Source organism: Triturus cristatus, chromosome 1_2 (genome assembly GCF_964204655.1).
Source record: "Triturus cristatus chromosome 1_2, aTriCri1.1, whole genome shotgun sequence".
NCBI classification, from domain to species: Eukaryota; Metazoa; Chordata; class Amphibia; order Caudata; family Salamandridae; genus Triturus; species Triturus cristatus.
This window is the reverse complement of record NC_140580.1, coordinates 485,526,836-485,547,586: the sequence shown is the minus strand read 5'-3', so window position 1 is coordinate 485,547,586 and position 20,751 is coordinate 485,526,836. Positions and strand designations below refer to the sequence as shown.

At 42.1% G+C, this 20,751-nt stretch overlaps 1 protein-coding gene across 1 annotated transcript in view; it reads right to left on the bottom strand.

The window, feature by feature from the left end:
• The window catches only part of TCERG1L (transcription elongation regulator 1 like), a 1,143,777-nt gene that overhangs the window by 149,775 nt on the left and 973,251 nt on the right, over positions 1-20,751 (bottom strand). The window contains exon 10 of the mRNA XM_085606206.1: positions 10,354-10,483. Coding sequence (XP_085462332.1) covers positions 10,354-10,483 — 130 coding nt within the window. The remainder of the gene's footprint in view (positions 1-10,353; positions 10,484-20,751) is intronic.

Sequence of the window (20,751 nt, the reverse complement as noted above, 5' to 3'; positions counted from 1 at the left end):
AGCTGCATAGGAGGAATATTATTGCTCAGTTCAAGACAACATTGAAAAAGCATTGAAAGGCTGTTCAATTTTTTTGACAGTGAACCTAAATTCGGCAGCTTTGCTTTTTTATCCTATGTTATTTTCCATTTGTTAATGTCTTGTCCTTGATTGCTGTGTTGTCTTTGCATTGTGGCAAGTGTACATGCAATGTGGTTTCAACTGGGGTCCAAAAATGATCATCATGTGTCCAAGAGCTTTCCTTTGCATTAGTAGGTATTATATTACCCCGGTTTAAATATGGGTTTATAGCAAAAGGGACTATGTATGGCACTCTTACTTTTAAAAATGCTCTTCATTTGCAGTCTGGGCAGAAGAATGGGGATTGATCTCCAAAGATGGCCAGGACCAGTATGGTCAGTAATTGATTTGAGCGGGTAGGTGCCAGTCAGCGACACTGGCACTCTTTTCTCCCCACCAGCACACTTTTATTTTTCCTCTAGGCACAGTCCTGAAACATATTGTGTATCAAAGTCATGTAAAGCCTGCTCCTCCCTAACCAGTAGGGTAACAATTCCCAGTGGCAACCATACTCATTTTCTCAGCACTTTCCGTGTGAACTAATACAAACAGTCTCACAGTGCCCCACTCTACCTAAACCCAATATGATAGAAAAACATTCACCTCTGCAGAGCTCCGGTGCCGACTCTAAGGTGTGGTTAGGAAAATGAGCAACCCCTCCAAGGGGGTCTCTCTAAACCAGTTCTGGGGCAACTCCTCTCCACTAGGATTGGTGCCTGGCCTCCTAGGGGACCAGTGGAAGCGGGCAGCCAAAGGTGTTAGCTACATTTGCCTGTGATAAGGTAGGCCTCTTTTAGATTAATTTCCTCGGCACTGCTGACAGGTTATCTTGTCAAACCAAAAACACCTCTCAACATTCATGGTCTTTGTCTCAGCTCGGGGAGCATGTTCACGCATCATCAATCTAGTTCTTCAGCTGCTAGGTGATAGTTGGACTCATAATATTGGGCATCTCGAGGTTTTAGGCAGAGAAACAGTCATTGAACTTGTAATACATATTTCAGAAAGTCCAAAAATGAGACCTGTAGGAGTTTCCTAGCCATAGAGAAAGTTTATTAAATGTAATGCTGTATCCCAAAGCTTTCCTATGGAACAGCCAACCATGCTACAGTGAAAATTACCAGTAAGGCCTATTCACTGTAAGGACATATTTAACATCACCTTTTCCACGTCCTTTTTTCAAATATCATGCACCTTGCCTTATAGGCTGTAAGGTTACTTAGTAGTGACTTACTGATGTTTTGAAGGACAGTTCAAGCCTGTTAAAAGGGCTAGTTGTTTGAAAGCTAAATTTGCAGTTGAAAACTGTGCTGCCAAGCTGCAGTGGGCAGATCTGTAGTCCTGCTTACATTGTCACTGTAATGGACGACACAATTGATGTTGTATTTCACTTGTGACTTTTAATTTACAGACCCTGGGTACACTTAGTACAATGTACTAAGGTCCTACAGGTAAGTTAGATATGCCAGTTAGGTGTATACCAATTTCATCATGTTGAAAGGGGTAGTACAAGCACTTTATCACTAGATACCATGAGTAAAGTACACTAATTTCTGCAGCCAGCAATAATATAGGATCCAGCAAAAGGCAAACAAGTCTGGGGTTACCCTGCAGTAAGGGCATATTCCCTACAGGAGGTTTTTTCTCCCCCTGCAAGAAGACCAGCTGAGATGGGCCCAGGAACATAATTCACTCCAAAGGGATCTGTCCAGTCACAAGCAAATATTAGGTGTCACCTAGTAAGCCCAGCCTTTGTCTTTGCGTGGGTTCATCATTCAGTGGTTAGTCTTTTTGCAAGCATCCCTCTCATGAAAATTTGTGTTAATGTAGTGCCCTAAGTGGCCAAGGGTATGCCCAGATGTGGGTCTTGGCCTCACTGTGCCACTGGAACCAAGCTACATATAGTTGAAGAACTCCAATTAGGGTGAAATCAGTCTTGGGTTTCTTGTGTTCCAATTCAGGGAGAAACTGGCCTGGCAGGTTGGACATGATGTTGTAATGGAGCAGAGTCAAGACTAATTTGCCTATAGCTGGGTCCAAACTCAGGTGGCATGGTTGGCAAAAGAACAACGGGTTGGAATTCCACCCCGAGTGATTGCCAGTGGTTAGACTTATTGCAAACATTCCTACCATCACATTTCATGTGTTTAATGTAACACCCTATGTGGCCAAGGGTATGTCCAGATGGTGGTTCCTTTCACACTGCGCCACTGGAACCAAGCTACATCTGATGGTAGAGCCCCAATCAGGGTCAAACCAGTCTTAGCTTGTTTGTATTCTGGTTTAGGGAGGATCAGCCTTGCAGTTTCGCCTGGATTGTTTCTATGAGACCACAGTCAAGGCTGATTTGCATATGACTGGGTCTAAACTGGGGTACGTGGTGGGCAAATAAATGATGGGTTGAACTGCTGCCCAAATTATTGCCAGTGCTCAAACTTATTACAAGTATTCACCCCATCACACTTTTTGTGTTGGACTAACTACTAGGGCTCTGAGTAGATGCATAGTATCTGAAACAAACTTGATAAATAGCTTATGGCAAAGATGGTAATGGTGGCAGAGCATTGATATCCTTTAAAGGAAGCGTGACCTTTTGGTTATTGCTCCCACTGTCGATCACGGATAGAGTAGCATTGCCTAAAATTGTGATGTTGATACACTTATTGTATTTTTTCACTAATCTTCCAATGATACTGCCCAGCAAGTTACCTAAAGAGATAGACAATATATTGATACCATCGATTAGGGACAGTAACAGGCATGGAGTGGCTGTCTGCCGACATCTGAGAGAAGTTAGGAATGCCTGACTTTGAACTGGATTGCATAGCAGCACAGCTACAATGCACTGCTAGATGATGTTCTGACAAACCTTTCCAAGAAACAAGCCAATTCCCTATAAAATAGGCTTCCAAACCTATTTGTCAATCCCATAGCCCCAAAACTAATAAAAGATCCTGTTGTGATCTGCTGCCTAATACTGCTGGGATAAGTAGCTGAAGAAACCAATTCCAGAAGCCCTATATGCCACAAATATACTACTCAAGAAATTGCCTGGGATCACTGGACTACAATGAAAACAAATACACTAGCTATGGGACAAAGCAGTCATCAAACCCCAGATGAACCCTATGAGAATTGATCACGCAAATCATTCAGAGAATTAAGACAAAACTACAAAGTGCTATTGGTCACTCCTGCAGTTATGAGAGGATGGTAGATAGGCTGCATGGTATTTGGGAAAAAAAGGCAACTGCAATGACAAAACACTGTTGAGGCTGAGGATCCATTGGAAGGTAATCTTGAAAGCCTTTTGAATATTTGGGACACAGAAATAAATAAAGATTTCAGTGGCGAGGACAGTGAAAAGGTGCTAAATTACTTCCTTAAAACAATATTTGCCTACTAGATTTAAATTATTGCAATGCAGTGTATTTAGGGCCATTTTGTGAATCTGCAGCCAAGGGGTTGCCGGATAATTATCGATTTGCCACATAATCCATCATCTGCTGCATAATTTGCTGTTTAACAAAGAAATTTCTCTAGCTCAAAAGGATCAAAGATTAATAAAAACACAGCAACATGTGTAGCCTTGCAATAGAAGGCCTTTTCCAGAAATAGACTGGTCACTATCAAGTCGACTATTGTTGTATTTGGGTGTTAAACAGTTTATAATGGGAGTGAATCATTTGCTGAGAGGGTGTTAATATGTGTAAAAATTGCAAACAAATGAGTAATCCTATCACATAATGTGCCTCATCATGCCACATAATTTGTATTTTGATCTGCATAATTAGTCATTCCTGCCATATAAGTGTGCCCTCCCCTATTGTATGATTCCAGTTGACATGATTAAATTATAATAGATGTATCCTACCTCTCTGAGAGTGAGCTGGATAGTACCGGGTGCTGCTGATCTTTGTTCAAAATGTAGCAAGCAGGAATTTACCACATGTTATGGTTGTGGCCAATCATCACAGAATACTGAGAGAAACTCTTGATGGTCATTGCAGAAGTGACAGGCAGACCTGCATTGCTTAATCTGAGAAAGTGCATGGGGCATATTATCAAGGCCAGGCGATAATTATCGCTCAGCGCTCTTAGCGCGAGGATAATTATCGCCGGCCAATGCTGAATTTTATCACGGAGATAGCGTGCTATCAGCAACGCTTATCTCCAAAGCGATAAAATTCAACGCGCAAGCTGCCAACTGTGTGATTATCGCTGAAAATCCAGTGATAATCGCACAACATTTGTCAAAAGCTTGCTGATAGGGCAAGGCAGACTTAGCCATGATATCCACCTTCCATAGGATATCATGGCTAAGTCGGTTGAAAAGCAGGCGCAAGGAAAGTAGCGATAACCGAGGTTATCGCTACTTTTCTTGTCGCTCTGCAGGTTAGCGTGTGGCTAGATAATAGGAGAAATGTCGCTTAGCGACATTTCTCCCGTTATCCTGGGGTGAAACGCCCACTTTGAATCTCATTAGAGATGCGAAGATGGGTGTTGGGGGAAAGGGCGGTAAGGCAAGGATTCACGCGATAGCGTGACCTTGCTGATAAGGCGATAAAATTATCTCCGCTTTCCATCCGAAAACAGGCGCTAAAGCGGCGATATTTTTATCACCTGGCCTTGATGATATGCTCCCATATTGGGTCTCTTTAATAGACCAAATAAGAAATTGAGAACTAAATTAATTGATTTTGGATTAGTAGCAGCCAAACGATGCTTTGCATAATCATAGAAATGGAAAAGAGTAGTGACTCACACGGCAGAGCAAGGCCCTGCACATAGAAAGTCAAATAGGGAAAGAGGAGAGGGCTAAACCATAGGCTTTGGATACCATGGTTGAAGCACTGAAAGAGAGACATTGATAAGTTGTATTTATATGGGTCATAGGAAGAATTAGGATTCCCTATAAAGGGGCAACCCATAACTTACAAGTATATTACACCTACCCAAAAAGAGATCCTTCATACACAGATGTAATGAAAGAGATAGAAAATAGCTGGTTATGACTGTAATCTAATATCTGATGCCCACTGATGCCTCTACGTCATTGCAGGTAGATGGCACATCTCTAAACTACTGACGTTTAAGTACTGCAAAATATGAGAATGTTTATTCACCAAACACATGTAAGTGTTAGAACCTAGACCCTATTTTGATGACAGCTAAGAGCTTTTAAATTGTTATTGTTCACTTTGCAAATGTTACTTACAGTACTCAAATCATGGCTAAACTGTGATCCCAAGGGAATTTGAAAATATGCATTGAAAGGAATTACACAAAGCTCTTGAAATACTCTGGCTGTAATTGCAAATATAATTATGTATTAAGCAATCTCTGTTTGGTAGCATTCTAGAATATAAACTCCAAGAGAAAAAGGAAAACCTGATTTAAAAAAATCTAAAATGCAGCTTTACCTCAGCACTAAAGCAATATTTTGGACAACTGTTTACTGTGAGGGTTTAATTACCTCGATTTGTACGCCACATTTTTATATATTAAATACCTTGCCTTGTACGTTTTCAGGACACATTTTAGGGATGACATTTAATATATGTAATACGTTTTGCTGCATGTTAAAGGATCTTTTTTCATGCCATTTTTTTTCTAGAGTAAGTTTAAATTGCAGCTCATCCATAGAACAATGGTACTCTCCAATGCCATGTGTTTTTGCGTGAACTGTGGGTGGTGTAAATACCCTCTGCCCATATCAAATGGCCTTTAACCTCTATGCCACTAGTACAATTTTTGTATCAGTTCACAGTGGCCTTACTGGAGGGTTAACACACCAATTAGGTGAAACAAATATTGCACATGCACTGTGGCACTGGTTAGCAACTTAGAAGCCCCACAGTGCAGAGTCCTAATTAAACAAAAATAAGGAACCGAGAAATACAAAGAATCTGGTGTGACAACGCAGAAAGGCAACTATGCTGCAATGTTAGTCTCAATGTATGATCGAATGAAGGTGAATTGATGAATTGCTAGTTTCACTAATTTTGCTCCAGTGTAAAAGCTTTCAAGGAAATCCCAATTAGCCGACTCTGATGGGAAATAAGAGAGTGGAGGTCTAGTAGAGACAAACACACCTTCTTCATCAAAACTGTTGGCGTGCGAGAGGGCAACATTGTACCCTCTCACAATGCTGACTTCAATGTTTTCTGTTCAAAGTCAATGCAAGAGTTGTTTATTATCATTACCATAGTTTTTTACAATACGCCCATTGTGGATAGAGTACGTACTCCTTGTGCATTCAAAGACAATCACCTTCAACCAAAAACTTTGATTTGGAGTAGAGATTTTGCTGTATATTCTTGAATACTTTTAAATACTGTTTCTAGCGTGTAGGAAGATTTCTCCAGCAGTCAGTACAGAAATGTAAATTTGAAGTAGTTAATGCATGTCAATGTAGATTATTGGAGATACCTTGGTGACATTTTTTGTTCCATTTAATACTGCATTTAGGACTCAGGATTCCTGATTACTGGTCTATGGATGAGAAATATCACAGCCTTCATTTAAATCATGACTGCATAAACAGCCGGTTTTAGCGCAGGTGGCGCCCAGTGCAACAATCTTTTTGGCATCCCAACACGTGATCTCCTACTCAGAGTCCCTTACTACCACCTGCATAAGTGCCCCTCTCTCTCCATAGCCCCACTCTCACATACATTTAATTTGCTTTGAAGCACTGGTAATGGCTGACTTTCCTAATCTACTCAGCTATCCACATAAAATACAGATCTGTGCTTTGCAGCAGGCATATTAACCCTATGTGCAACTTTATGGCGAGTCAAAACTGGCACTAGACAAAACTCCGATCCCTCTCTCTGGCAGGAACATTAGTCCCAAGAGTTATCTTGACATTCTTATTGCTGCCCGAAAGCTGGACAACCAAAGAGCTCTGCAGTAGGTGTTTTTAAAACTTAAGTTGTTGCTAAACACAGCACCCCTCGTGAGGTAAGTGCCCCACTCCAGGCCAGCGCCCACTCCGGCCGCACTAGTTGCACTACCCAAAAGCCGGCCCTGACTGCATGTCTACCCTGCCCAAAACTGAAGACCCGTACCCTTCCTAACCCCTCTCCCTTCATCTTGCTGTGGTTTGCCACTTTTCCCGTTCATGGTTACCACATCAAGATAAGGGCGGATTTGGCTACTATTCTGCTCCTGTGAGGTGTGCAACGCCCATTGGGCCCAAAGGGCTTAAGTCCACCCCCCCCACCACCACCCCCCCACCCCCCCCCCCCCCCGTCCTGTGTGGCAGCCCAGGATGAGAGAGCTTCCCGGACACACACAGCCGCGCCCGAGTACTCCACAGGTCTTTAAAAGACCAGTTGCTTGTTAATGAGGCTTTGTTGTTTTTCACCCCTTCTTAGAGCCCCTGCAGCTCCACTCTGTCTATTGCTTGAAGCATTAGCCCCCCCACCCGAAATCTTTTTTTAGCCCCCCCCGAAATTTGCCTTTAGTTGCGCCTCTGGCTCCTGTGTAAGTATCCCGTTTTCCTTACAGTCAGAGTGTGGGACGAGGGCCTCTTTTCTTTGCTCCCATCAGCACATTTTCCACACTACTATGGATGACCCCGTTGTGTTTCTTACCCAATAGATTGCCAGCTATACTTTCGACTAAAATCCAGTCAGTATCATTCCTCATTTGTTCGAATTCAACATGTTAACTGATATTTCATCTTGGTGAATTGTCTGTGTATAGAGCTATTCTCTGTTCGAAGCAAATGGCTCCCTCTTCCCCTTTTCATGCAATTGTCAATCCGTGAACCTTGGATGCAGACTAGCATTTCCTGAAAGTGATTTTATGGAACTATTTAAATGAGTAACTTCTTTTTTGGAACCAGATATGACAGTGAGCTCACATCCAGCTTAGCTATCGATAACGCGATAGGTGCAGTGACACCAGAAACCAGTGGCGCGAGTGGCGCAACACCTGATTAGTTGATGCTTGTTATTCTCAAATCAGTGGACGTGGGGCCTGACTTCCTTTCCTGCATTAGGGCCCATGGCACCATGGCAACGCTGCGGGAAATCACCCATGCCTACTTTCACTCCAGAGTCTTATATTTGTAACAAGGAACATACATAGAAATGATAAATTGTGTTTTTTCCACTGTTTTTTCCGCCCAGTACGTCTCAATTTTCTCTTTCCTTTTACTATTTATTAGGTGCGAGAAACACACCAAGGAAATAAGACGAAAGGATTCAAGTTATTGTTGTGAACTGAGAGCGAGAATAGGATTTCAGCTTAAACAAAGCAGAAAGCTCAATTCCAGCAAAGAACTGTCTGATGTTCTTGCTAACGTTCAAAGAGGCGTCCGGAGGGACGCTTCAGATTTAATTTCAGCAGGTTTCAACAGAAGTTCAGCTAAATTTGTGTCCTGAAATAGCTTATTTTGTGTCAATGTTAATCATTTCCTCTAAGTCAATGGAATCGTGAGCCGCTTGCATGTTCAAACATTTCATTTTGATGACACACTTGGATAAATTGGCACCAGCAGTATTTCTCTTAAAAAATAATATCGAGAGACGGGTTTCTCAGCATTTAAAACCGAATGGAGTGTGTTACCGCTGTAAAAATGTTTTGACGCGTATATTACAAACATTACAGTGCCTGGGTGATATTGTCTCACCGTGGAGCAGTGATTCCTGTTATCTGTAAACCAAATAGCCATTACATGCCTGGCAGGTCACTAACTAATCATGTAGGGGTACCTTTAGACTGTAAAATAAACACATAAAAGAACACATTTACAAAATAGCAGAACAGTTAAAACTTCGCTCAAAGACAGGGAAAATAACCTGCTGGTGCCCAGGACTTTGCTGGTGACTCATCTTACTTTCTCTGCATCTTGCCACACTTGAACTACTGATTTTCCCACTCAGTCCATGCCATGGGTGGTAATTCCACGGACCTGATAATCCTCGCCTCGGTGCCTATTCCAATCATGGAGTCCCACTCTGCAACTCTGGCCAATAGCTTGCTTAATCTCCACAACGGCCCCCACAATGCTAAGGATGCCTGGCCTCCACCTTGGGGGTGCCCAGGAGTGGACACCTCACAGGGAAAGCCAGGATGGGTTCCATTCGTACAAGCGCCTTGAGACCCTTGCGGGTGAGTAGTGGGCTATACAAGTATCAATTTACATTTAATTGGAACAATGCAAGACAAGTGTTCGCAAGATACTGTGAAATCCAAATTATTTAGATGTTTAAGAGGAAGACGACGGTTTAATGCGCCAGTGATTTAATGTAAGGCGCTATTGTCTAGCTGATATCAACGCTGTTTGCCAATGCTTGAGCTTAAAATGATGCATGTCCTTTACTAGTAAAAATTAAGGGCAGAACAGGACAGACACCAGTGCCACGGCGAGGATTCCACAATGCTCATAGTAAAGATAATCCAACATTTCTTAATGCCCAAACAAATCACACACAAGAAATCCAAAATCTTTTGAAGTAAACAAACACGTCTCACTGATCAATTAAATTAAAAGTTGGTGTATTCGGTATTCATAATGACATATTTTATATAATGTTATTTATTTATGTAACATACATTTTCCCTAGGTACAGTCATATAGGGTTCTAGAAGATCAGCTGTAAAGACATCTCACTGAATGCACCAAAGATTTTATTAGGATAATTATTATAGTTTTCAATCTAAAATAAGTACTGCTCGAATAGCAATACTACAAATACTACTACTACTTCTACTAATAATATTTATATTTTTGTGGACTGTACCTGATTTCGTGCATGTTTTTTTTTTTTTGCAGAGTTTTATATAGCACGAACTTGACCCGAATCGGGTATCAGAGAGCCTTACATTGCACCAGTTACTTTACATGAGGACACACATTCATTTGTGTTAGGCACGGGGAGATTGAGGGGCATATTATCAATGAGGGCATTTAAATTATCAGCAGTTTAGCAGAAAACTGCCGCTAAAGCGGCGATAATGGGCTTGATAATATGTCGCAGAAAAGCCCATGTTCACACCAGAACATGGACTTCTATTGGAATTCTCAAGGGCATATTATCAAGCCCATTATCGCCGTTTTAGCTGCAGTTTTCTGCCGCTAAACCGGCGATAATTTTTAACGCCATCCTTGATAACATGCCCCTAAGTGATTTGCGCAGAATCACAGGATGTTCAGGGTCATTGCAGAGACTTCAACCCAGTTCCCCAGATTCTATGTCGACCACCCTAGCCGTTAGGCCAACTCCTCTCCCCAAATGTATGATGCAAATATCTTTAAGTAAATAAGACAGGTCTTACCCCTCGTTCAAGAAGCATGTCTTTAAAATGGGTGCTACGTTCTTCTAATGGAACCAAAACTTCAGATGTTTTCACATTTCTTTCCTCCTTTTCAAGCTTGTCTTTTTCAATGCTTTGAAGAAGTTCAATTCTTAGAAAAAAGATACAGTACCGTCATTTAAACAAATCACCTGCCAAATTGGTTTCTTCTGATTAAGACAAAGGTATTTTGCAAAATAAACAGCCGTGGCCCATGCAGGTCAGAGCGGTGGGGCCGACTTGGGGGAGAGATTCGACAGACGACCACGAGGGAAAATTAAATAAATAATACATTTTCCGTCGTCTGTCGGAATACCCCACACCCACCCAGTACCATCGGCCCACCGCTCTTATCTGCACGGTCTGCTGCGGAAAATAAAAACAAATGGATGAGAAACGGGGGTTAGGGGTTGGAATGCTGCATTGGGGGGCGACTGTGGAGGCAGAAATTCCAACAGGTAGAGGAAAGTTAAAGAATTACATAAATATGAAGATTCTTTATCTCCATGAAAGGATTTTTCAAGAAACCAGAAAGGATAACTTGTACTAACATCTTATTAAAAACTGGACATCCTGATGCATTTACAAAGGTAAGCACATCTCATGCATTACATGTTGTACTTCTGGCAAACATCTGACAATGCTTAGATGGTAAGAAACACTGATTTTCAAAATCATGCCTTAGTTTTCAGAAAATTAAATCCAGTATCCATGACTAAAAATGCAATATTAAGGGGATGAGCAGCGTTTTATATGAAATTATGAATAAGAATGTCCAAAGACACAGCAGGCTTTATTTTCTTATTATTCTACATAGCATTTCAGAACATACATTCAACTTCTGATCACACCAGTAATCAAAGTGCAATCAAATGAGCATCTATTATAATGACCATGTTGTGATATACGCCATATTCTTTATGAATTTCATAAAACAGATAATCTAAACGCCATAGACTTCAGACGGCAATATAGAGGGTTTGTTAGGAAGGTAGCAATAGTACTAGCGGTAGCTTGCAAGGAATGGAAGCTTCATAAAATACCAGAGTCCCTAGTAATACCCCTACCTACCCATAATTGCCGGTATGAAAGCAATGGTTCTTACGGATTTATTGGGTTATGAGATATACAAACATTCAGAAGAGTGTGAATGCATTATCTCCTATAAGCTTGTGGGTTATTTGATGTGGAGGTTGGAAGCCCGAATCAGACAACAACCACAATCCCTGTTAGGATAAACTACAAAAAGTCACTACATTAACCTTTGCTTTACCCTCTGGTTTCTAGGCAAAAAGAAGCCAGGCTTAACTTAGAGTCAATATATTAAGCATTTATGCAGCACACAAACAGTAATGAATTGAAACGTAAGAAGAACCCAAAACTAATTTTGGGAAATAAAGTAGAACTGGAAATATGCATTTTTAAAGATTTAAGTGAAAATTGCACAGAAAATCATGGAGTCCCACTGCCTTGAGAACACCACCCATAATGTTGCATTAATTTGCAACTGATATTTTAGCAGTTTTATAATAAAATAAAATATCACAACTTTGACTTTGGGCTTTTATGTTCATAAGAAACAACATTGGGCGATGATGTACTCACACTCTTCCAAACGTTTATATATGTTGTATCCTAATGAATCCATAAGAACCATTGCTTTCCATACTGCTTGCTTACCAGGGCTTTGAGAAATACAGCGTTGCCTCACAGTGGTATACAGAACACTTGTCTTCTATGCTCACCACAGAGGTGCCATTTTCTATTAAGATATGGACGTTAATACCACAATGATGTTTACTACTCTGGTGGGCTGGCTGTCTTTTCTGAAGAAATTAAGGTTAAATACACAACACAACTGAAAACAGTTAAGAAATTAATGAGACTGTGGAACGGGATGATAATTCATTAAAAACGGTACTCCTATAAAAGTAAAAAAAAATGATTAATGAAAATGTATTATAATAACGTGCCCTTTAAGCCCTTATTAGATCTAAAGAACGTAGTAAAGGATGTCTGGAGGCAAAGAGCAAGAGCTAATATTATAGTTTGATCTTAAACTGTTAGCTGGCTGTTTGGGGTCAACTCTGATTAGCTACATGGCTAGCATAGGAATGTCTGGTCATCCCTTATCTGTCGATGTAGGCACACAGAATACTTCCATGGCAACTGGCTTTTCACTTCTGGTGGAACCCTAGGCTGACGAATTGTAGAACTGGCCTTTAAGACTAGAGGTTAAAAATCCTTTCAGAAAAAAAAATAGGAAGATGTGTTTTTGTTTATAAACTCCTTGCAACTAATTACAACGTGTAAGACATTAATTGAACACCAGGACCAACACAAAACACATTGAGGACTGCAAATATTGTCCTTGATTTCAAATAGAATGAACAGATTACCAAAGCGATTCAGGTAGCAGAATACTTGCTCAACATCTGCAGTGCAAGTCCTACTAGAAGCACATGTGCTGAAGCAAGAGAGAGGGTAGTTTAAAGCAGAACGTTGACGTTATGAGCAGAATACACTTACAAATAAGAGCAGTTGTGATAAGGTCAGTATGCTTTGCCATCAATGACAACTAAGGGCCTGATTATGAGTTTGCTATACAGGTTTACTCAGTCACAAACGCAACGGATATCCCATCCGCCAAATTACAATTCCATTATATCCTATGGAACTTGTAACATGGCAGGAGGGATATATGTCTCATATGTGACTGAGTATCCCATCCACCAAACTCATAATCAGGCCCTAAGAGAGGGTAATTGGTACATGACACCAAGGTCCATCATATGATTGTGTTTGTTTTAAATGCAGTGCACTGTCTAGAGCTGATACACTTATCTCAGAATCTCTCTGAGTTAGGGATTGAACTGCAGGTAGCACAGCACAGAAACGGGGAGTGGCAACTACTGCTCCTTATTTCTGAGATGTCCTCACTACAGTTCATGCATTATTTCAGTGAATTTCCAAGTTATGTGTGTGTGCATTAGAGAGCATAAAGTCTTAAAGACAAGCACGCATTTTGCCTCTGCACCACACAGGGCCGGACTAGCCGTAGCGGGCACCGGGCAAACCCCCGGTGCGCCGCACGGGTGGGGGCTGGTTTTGGGCCCCTGGAGGCCGTTTTTGTTACAGGGCCATTTTTGCAGCATAGCTGCAAAATCGGCCCTGTAGCAAAATCGGCCGAAAACCGGCCCTGGCAAAGAGCTCAGCGGCACCCCCAACCCCCCCGCAGTGGGGGGCGGCCGAGCACTCTGCCAGGGCCAGTTTTGATTCTCAGTCCGGCCCTGGCACCACAGCATCCATTCATGATATCATCCTGGAACTTATATTAGAATGATGAGGGAGGACCCAGACACTGATGAAAAGGAATTACAAAAACAAAACTAATAGAGAAGTTTTGACAGGTTTTCAGAATCTTCCCAGCCCACAGACAATGTAATTTGTGTATTGACCATGAGATTAAAATAGGAGTATACATTTCTTGTGTAAAACAGACAAGAAACCAAAATAGTGAAATGTTCTTTTCTGTTGGTGGTTTGATACTTTGCTCTGTTACAAATACACATGGAAGCTAATAGCAAACTAGAAAAGATAAGGAAATAAAATTAGAACACTATTGCACTTACATAAACACTACACAAACCCAAACTGAAAGACATGGAGAAATTACAAGACCAGGGGTCCCCAACCTTTTTTGTAATGAGAGCTAATTATGTTCAATGAAACTCATCGAGAGTTACTAATATTATTAGTGTCGTAATAGTGTCCACATCAGAGAAGATTACCTTAGTGGCCTCCATATGCAAGGCTACTACCTGCGAGCACAATTTATTGTATCAGGCATGGTTTCCAGCAGTAATGTAATGCAGAACACTGGGTTTTTGTTGCAGTAACCCCCACACTATTTGCCTAGTATCTGGTGCAACTTTCACTGAGAGTGTGCTAGGTTCCTTCTAATCAGATCCCCAGCACCAGTGTTCTTTCCCTAAACTGTTCCACAATTGGTATGACTACAGCCCCTCTGTAAGTCCCTAGTAAATGGTACCCCTGGTACCTAGGGCATTGGGACTGAAGAGGGTCCACTAGGGCTGCAGCACAAATTGTGCCGTGCAAGGGACCCCTCACCAAGACCATACAAACTGTCAATGCAGGCTGCGTGTCTTGGTGCAGACAAAACCAAAGACTCAACATGGCACACAGCCCTGGGTGCCATGCCCAAAGGCACTCCATGAGATTTAGGTAAGTCCCCCTGCTGCAGGCCCTTCAGCCCTGAGGCAGGGTGCATTATATCACATGGGTGGTCATTTCAGCCTGAGCAGATTGACACTGGAATATGTAAGTCCCTTCTTGGATATTGTGGGTGCACAGGGAAGTCATAGATAGTGCATGAGCTGGACACCCATCCTTACGTGTTCCTCAGCACCATGATGGTTTCACTGTACCCAGAGATATTTAGTACCAAATATATCATCTAAATAAACCAACACTGATGCCACTGTTGGATTTATTAATATATGCACATAGAGGGCACCCTAGAGATGTCCACTGAAAACAACTACAAGTGTGGTCTCTGACTAGTCTGAGCCAGCTTCCCACCACCAGATATGTTTCTGACCTCATGGGTTGAAAGCCTTCGATTTCAGAGGCCGGAAACAATGACTGCTCTGGGTGGAGGTGCTTCACACCCCCTTCAGGTAGAAATTGCATTCCAAGGTGGGAAGCTTCAAAGGCAATGCCACCTTTGAAATGCAACCCCGGCACCTCCAGTTAGTGGAGGATGCCAAACCCCCAGTCCTGACCCCACTTTTTGTGGGAGGACAGGTTGGGAAATTAGTAAGTTCAGGAGGTGTGCCCTCATTCAGCCAGCACCACCCTTAAGTTGCGGGACACTCGAAGACTGGGCGGATTTGGCCATGAGACGGGCTGCTGTACTCAGCGAAGCTTTTGGTCTCATTAGACGGTGTACTTATACTTCGATCTACACTGAGAGCCTTTTGTGGATCTGGCTTAAAAAAGGAAAAAGAATACTATTGGAAATAATTAGCCCTATCACCGTCGAACATTAGAACCCCGTGTGGTTTGGAATTATCACCACATTTCAAAAGTTGATGAGATGAAGATTTTAGCCTTGAGAAAGTCTTGGGACTACTAATCTTATACGACGAAACACGTGTTGGCTGTGAAGTTGTTTATGAAGGCTTCTTGAATAAAGAGGAAAAGAGGAAGACGTGATTCATGACTCTGCTTCGCGGGTGCCGCTCGTAGAGGAAGTCCAGTTTTCCATCACTTTTGCCTGCTTATCCCTGTGAGAACATACGCCCTGGAAGAGTGCTCTTGAACTTGTGGTGTATTGACAGTGGGAGGACTCGAAGGACGGGACTGCGAGGACCAGCAGCCCCGTAACAGCGATCAGCTGCGTCCTCTTCCCACCCCTGCTGCCTGCAGCTGGTATTTATTCAACCGAGCATACCGCAGCGCGGTCGCGCGCAGTCGCGCGCCGGGAGAAGCCCAGGACAAGGGCGGGACCGTTTGTGGCCATTCGTGGATGGCAGAGGACGGGGCGGGCTCTGTCCCCAACGTTTCGCCTGTTAAATGTTCATTGAGGGACGGTATTTGTGTGAAATATGGTGCCTATAGTCCCTGAGATTGATTTAACAGTTACAGTTATATTATTGTGAGACTATGAATTCATCTCCGGGTCGTTTAGGTCACAAGTCACCTCATAGAGGTTCAGTTGCTGGGACGTTAGATAGATTCATTATAAGAGCATCGTCGCTACTAGCTCATGAAATAGAACTCACGGAGAGGAGACTGTCGCTGGATACCGTTGCTGATAAACGGTCTTCACTGGGTTCCATCAGACATGCTAAATCCCCCATTCCCTCGCTTACAACTATACCTGGTATACCCGATGACACCATGATAGGGAGTAGGAGTCCCTCACCCCCGATTGAGACAATGTTGGAAGTTATGCAAAGGTGTTATCCAATTCCTGAGGAAGAAGGCATGCTTAGTAATAAGACCTCAAGCCGTTTTAACAGCTTAAATTTATTAGCCCTTCCTATCCCATCGTCCCCAGTACGAACTAGATCGACTTCTGTTATTAAACAGGGTCTGCTTAAGTCACCTTCCGCTACTGCCACGAAGGGGGTATGTTCTAAAAGGAAAAGGGGGAAGGAAAATGATAAGGGAACACTGCCTAAAAGCCGCAAACTTGGCCCCCCAAAAAACAACTTAGAACCACTGTAAGTAGAGGTCAAGGGGAAGTTTCGTTTGAAAATCTGCCTACCTCCTTGGCACCGGCAGATAATAAGCTTACTAAGCTGGGTGACAATTTTTGGCATAGACTAGATTCAATGTTAAATAAATCTATCTTACCGATCCATGATAGACTAGATCGCATTGAAAATAGGATCTCTTGTCTTGAATTGGCCTTTGCCTCTTTTCAAACTAGATCTGATTCGAGGGATAGAGTTAAAAAGAGTGATTCAAGATCAATATCTCATACTCAAGAGGGACCGCAGGTTAACGTAGGGGTAGCCCCTCCTTCACAGGTAATTTCGACATCTTCGATTGCACTACCTGGTCCATCGGATACTAGGGTGCAACCAAACTTATCTGGTGAGAAGGACGGGAATGGGCAAGGGATTGGAGGTAATGTTGTTACTACTAGACCTATGGGGCAACGAGGCCTCCAACCTTATGGTTCAGCAGATCGAAGGCAATTTTTAAATCTTCCGCCTGAATCGACCCCTTATGTCGTTGTTCTTACGGGAGTTCCAAAACTGATTGAGGGGAAACGGGAGGAGTATTTGGACCTAAAACACAAATGTATTCACTGGCTAAATCGACACAGGCCGCTACCAGTGTCGGTTTCAGCATAAATTATCTTCGCACGTCGGATGGATTGGGTGGGCCCCAAAGTTAAATCGGTGAAGGGAGACTGTGCTGTCTTAAATTTTAGAGACAGAAGGGCCGTGGAGCATATTTGCGCTTGGCCCGCAAGTAACTCGGTATCCCAGATCAACTCTTTACCGCTTACATTCTTTTACCCACCCTTATGTTATAATAAGAGTCCCCTGCGTTCGTTAATACCTGGTATCTCAGCTGAAAGGTTGGATGCAGGAATCCCTTTGTTTAACCGGTTTGAATGTCTGTTGGGCCTGGAACACTGTGATTGACGGTCCACCGCTATGCAAGATGAATCTCCCCCTGGAGAGCTAACCGACACGAATAATATTGTGCTACCGGTTGGATGTGTTGGTAATTTTGCTGCTACGATAGCGGGCTCTATCCTTGAGCAGGTCACTATTAATGTCGATCCACCAGCCCGGGGTGTGGCGGCCATCCTATTGGATGTAGTTGATGACATGGCCCCCAGTTTGTCAATAGGTCCCATCTCTACTGAGAATGTATTTCTGCCTTTAGGTCTATTGCCTCAGATACACCATGATTGTTCTGGCCTTACCGGCTCAGGTTACTATTTAGCCACCTGGAATATAGCCGGGTGGCAATGTAAGCGGGATATTTTGGGCTAGAGGGAGTTTGTTGGTAGCTGTGACTTATTTTGTATGCAGGAAACCTGGTGCAAGGAACAAATCAATTTTGATGGGTTTGTTTAATTTAATCTCCCTGCCCAGGAATCCTTGTCAGGCCGTGCGAAGGGTGGTTTACTAATATTATTGTCAATTAAACTGCCTGTGGTCGTTTAGGCATATCAAATGATTGGACACCACTCCCAAGTTGTAGTGGTTACAGCAAGAGAATGGTCGCAATGTTTTGATTATTAACTATTATAACAACTTATTTAATCAGACGCGATTATTTGCGGTCATGGAATTAATGGGGGCCCATGAGAAACTGTGCTCTGATAATTCTACTAATTTTGATGTTATATGGGTGGGTGATTTCAATACTCCTCTTTGCCCTTTATCCCTATTAGAGGCTTGTGGGTATGCTGCTGATAGTGATGAGCGGGAGGTTCACTTCCCACATAACTCTTATGGAAAGTTGCTGAACTCTGTTATGGCTAAATATGACCTAGCAGTATTACAGAGTGTAAACGATGTTCACGGTAATCCAGTTCCTACATTTACTGGTAGGGGCGCTGGTACTGTAATTGATCATTTAGTTATTTCAACGAATATTAATACTCTCTGTGGAACCCCGGTGACTTTGGACCTATCCGTTAGCGATCATAACTGTATTATTTTCTGTCTGTCCTTATGGGGTTATAAGAAACAGGGGCCAGAAACTATTGTAAATTATGTTGTTTTAAGTAGGCCTAATGGCCATAGGATTAAGTGGACTGCCACTAACTCAGACACGTACTTGAACAGAATTGTTACTCTCTGTCTACCCGAGATAAGCATGTGTCTTTGAAGCTAAGGTTGGTCACTTAGGTATCCTACAATGTTTTAGTACAATTAATGACAATATCAACAAGGTTCTGACTACCTCTAATGCAAAGCGACATAAGCAGAACAGTGGATGGTTTGACAAAGCTTGTACCAAGGCCCTACAGAAGCTAAAGAAAGCTCTTTTGTGTAGTCCCCGGAATAGGCCTTTCATTATTAATCTTAGGATAGCCTACAAGGAACAGCTAAAACGTAGGAAACGTGAACTCCAGGCCGAAGCATGGGACAAGTTGACGGTTGCGGTTGAGTTATCTAATAGTAAGCTCTTCTGGGATACTGCCCATTTCTAAGGAATGATGATGCCCCGATAATTACTTCTCAAGTTAGCAAGGAAAGTTGGGTCCTCCACTTTTCATCTATTTTTAACCATAGTGATATTTCTTGTTTGCCTAGTCAATCCACTGTCGTATGGCCTATTATCCCCCTTAATATTACTCCCTCTGAAGTAGTACTTGCTTTAAGATGTAGTACAGGAGGGAAAGCTCCCGGGCCAGACAGAGTCCCAATTGATCTTTACAAAGCCGACACAACTATATGGGGCCCCGTCTTATCTAATGTCTTTAATGCGGCTGCAGAGGAAAAGATTCCGTTGACTTGGGGGGGAGTCCATAATAATCCCCATATACAAAAAGGGCCTTAGGTCTGAAGCCAAAAATTACTGCCCTATATCTCTTTTAGACTCATCATTAAAAACTATGAGCCGGGTCTTATTGTTTAGACTAGAAGAATGGGCAGAGGATAATGGGATTTTGGCTCAATCACAATATGGGTTCAGGAAAGGTCGGGGAACCCTAGAACAATGTGTAAATTTAGATCTCTTTATTGGGAAATATATGTGCGCAAAGCAGGGATCTCTTTTCCTCTGCTTTGCCGATCTTAGTAGCGCGTTTGACCTGGTAGATCATGGTATACTATGGTCAACCCTTCTGGACCTAGGTGCCCCCCAGGCTATCATTTTCTTCTTGGCACGACTTTATGCTAAATTGTTTGCAAAAAATACGCTATGGCCCAGAAGGAGAATGTACAAGCCAAATTACGGTGAGTCTTGGCATTAGGCAAGGTTGTGTGTTGGCACCCCTACTTTTTTCTCTTTTCATTAATGCCATAGAAGCCGATCTTAAAAAGGTTAAGTGTGATGCCCCGCAAATTGAGGGACAGGAGGTACCTGTGCTGCTTTATGCCGATAACACGGTTCTCCTCTCAAGAACTCCCATTGGTCTACAAAAACTAATGAATAGATTCTCTGATTTTATAAAGGAAAGGAAATTAAAACTCAATAACTCCAAGACTTTTATTTTACTGTGCGGACGTAAAATAAGGAACTTGAGATCCTTCCATATTGAGAACCAGAAAATTCTTTTAGTAAATAAGTTTTGCTACCTTGGCATCTTGTTTTCAAGCAATGGCATGTGGCACGATGAGATTTTAAATGTCAAGGCCAAAATTCAATTCAATCTTACTTTATTTCGATTTACATTGTAAGTCATGAAAAGTATACAATAAAAACAATCAATAAAATTACAATTCTTTAAAAGATATAAAAAGGAACAAAGTTGTTTCCATATTAAAAGAAAGAGCTCTAGGTTACAAGTGCTTTCTGTAAACACAGCTGAGGACATTAAAATTGTCGGAGTTGTAAATTTATGTAGACTCAATGGCTCTTTGGTCTAGAATCTTTCGGTGATAAACAATAGATTTCAAAAAACTGGCTACTGTAAATGTCAGTAAGTCTCCTTCCAACATCTGCAAAAAGAGTAATGCTGGGCGACATTGCCTATATCCAGTGCACCTCAGAATGGGAACAAGTAGTTTTTTCCTACTTTCTGCTAAAAATGTACAGAAAAGAAGAGTATGTAGAGTTGATTGTGGGGAAGTGAGGTCACAAGGACAAACAGGTAGAATTTTAACCCAGTTGTTCTGAACTGGGAAGGATATTAGTCGATGAAAAATATTCATC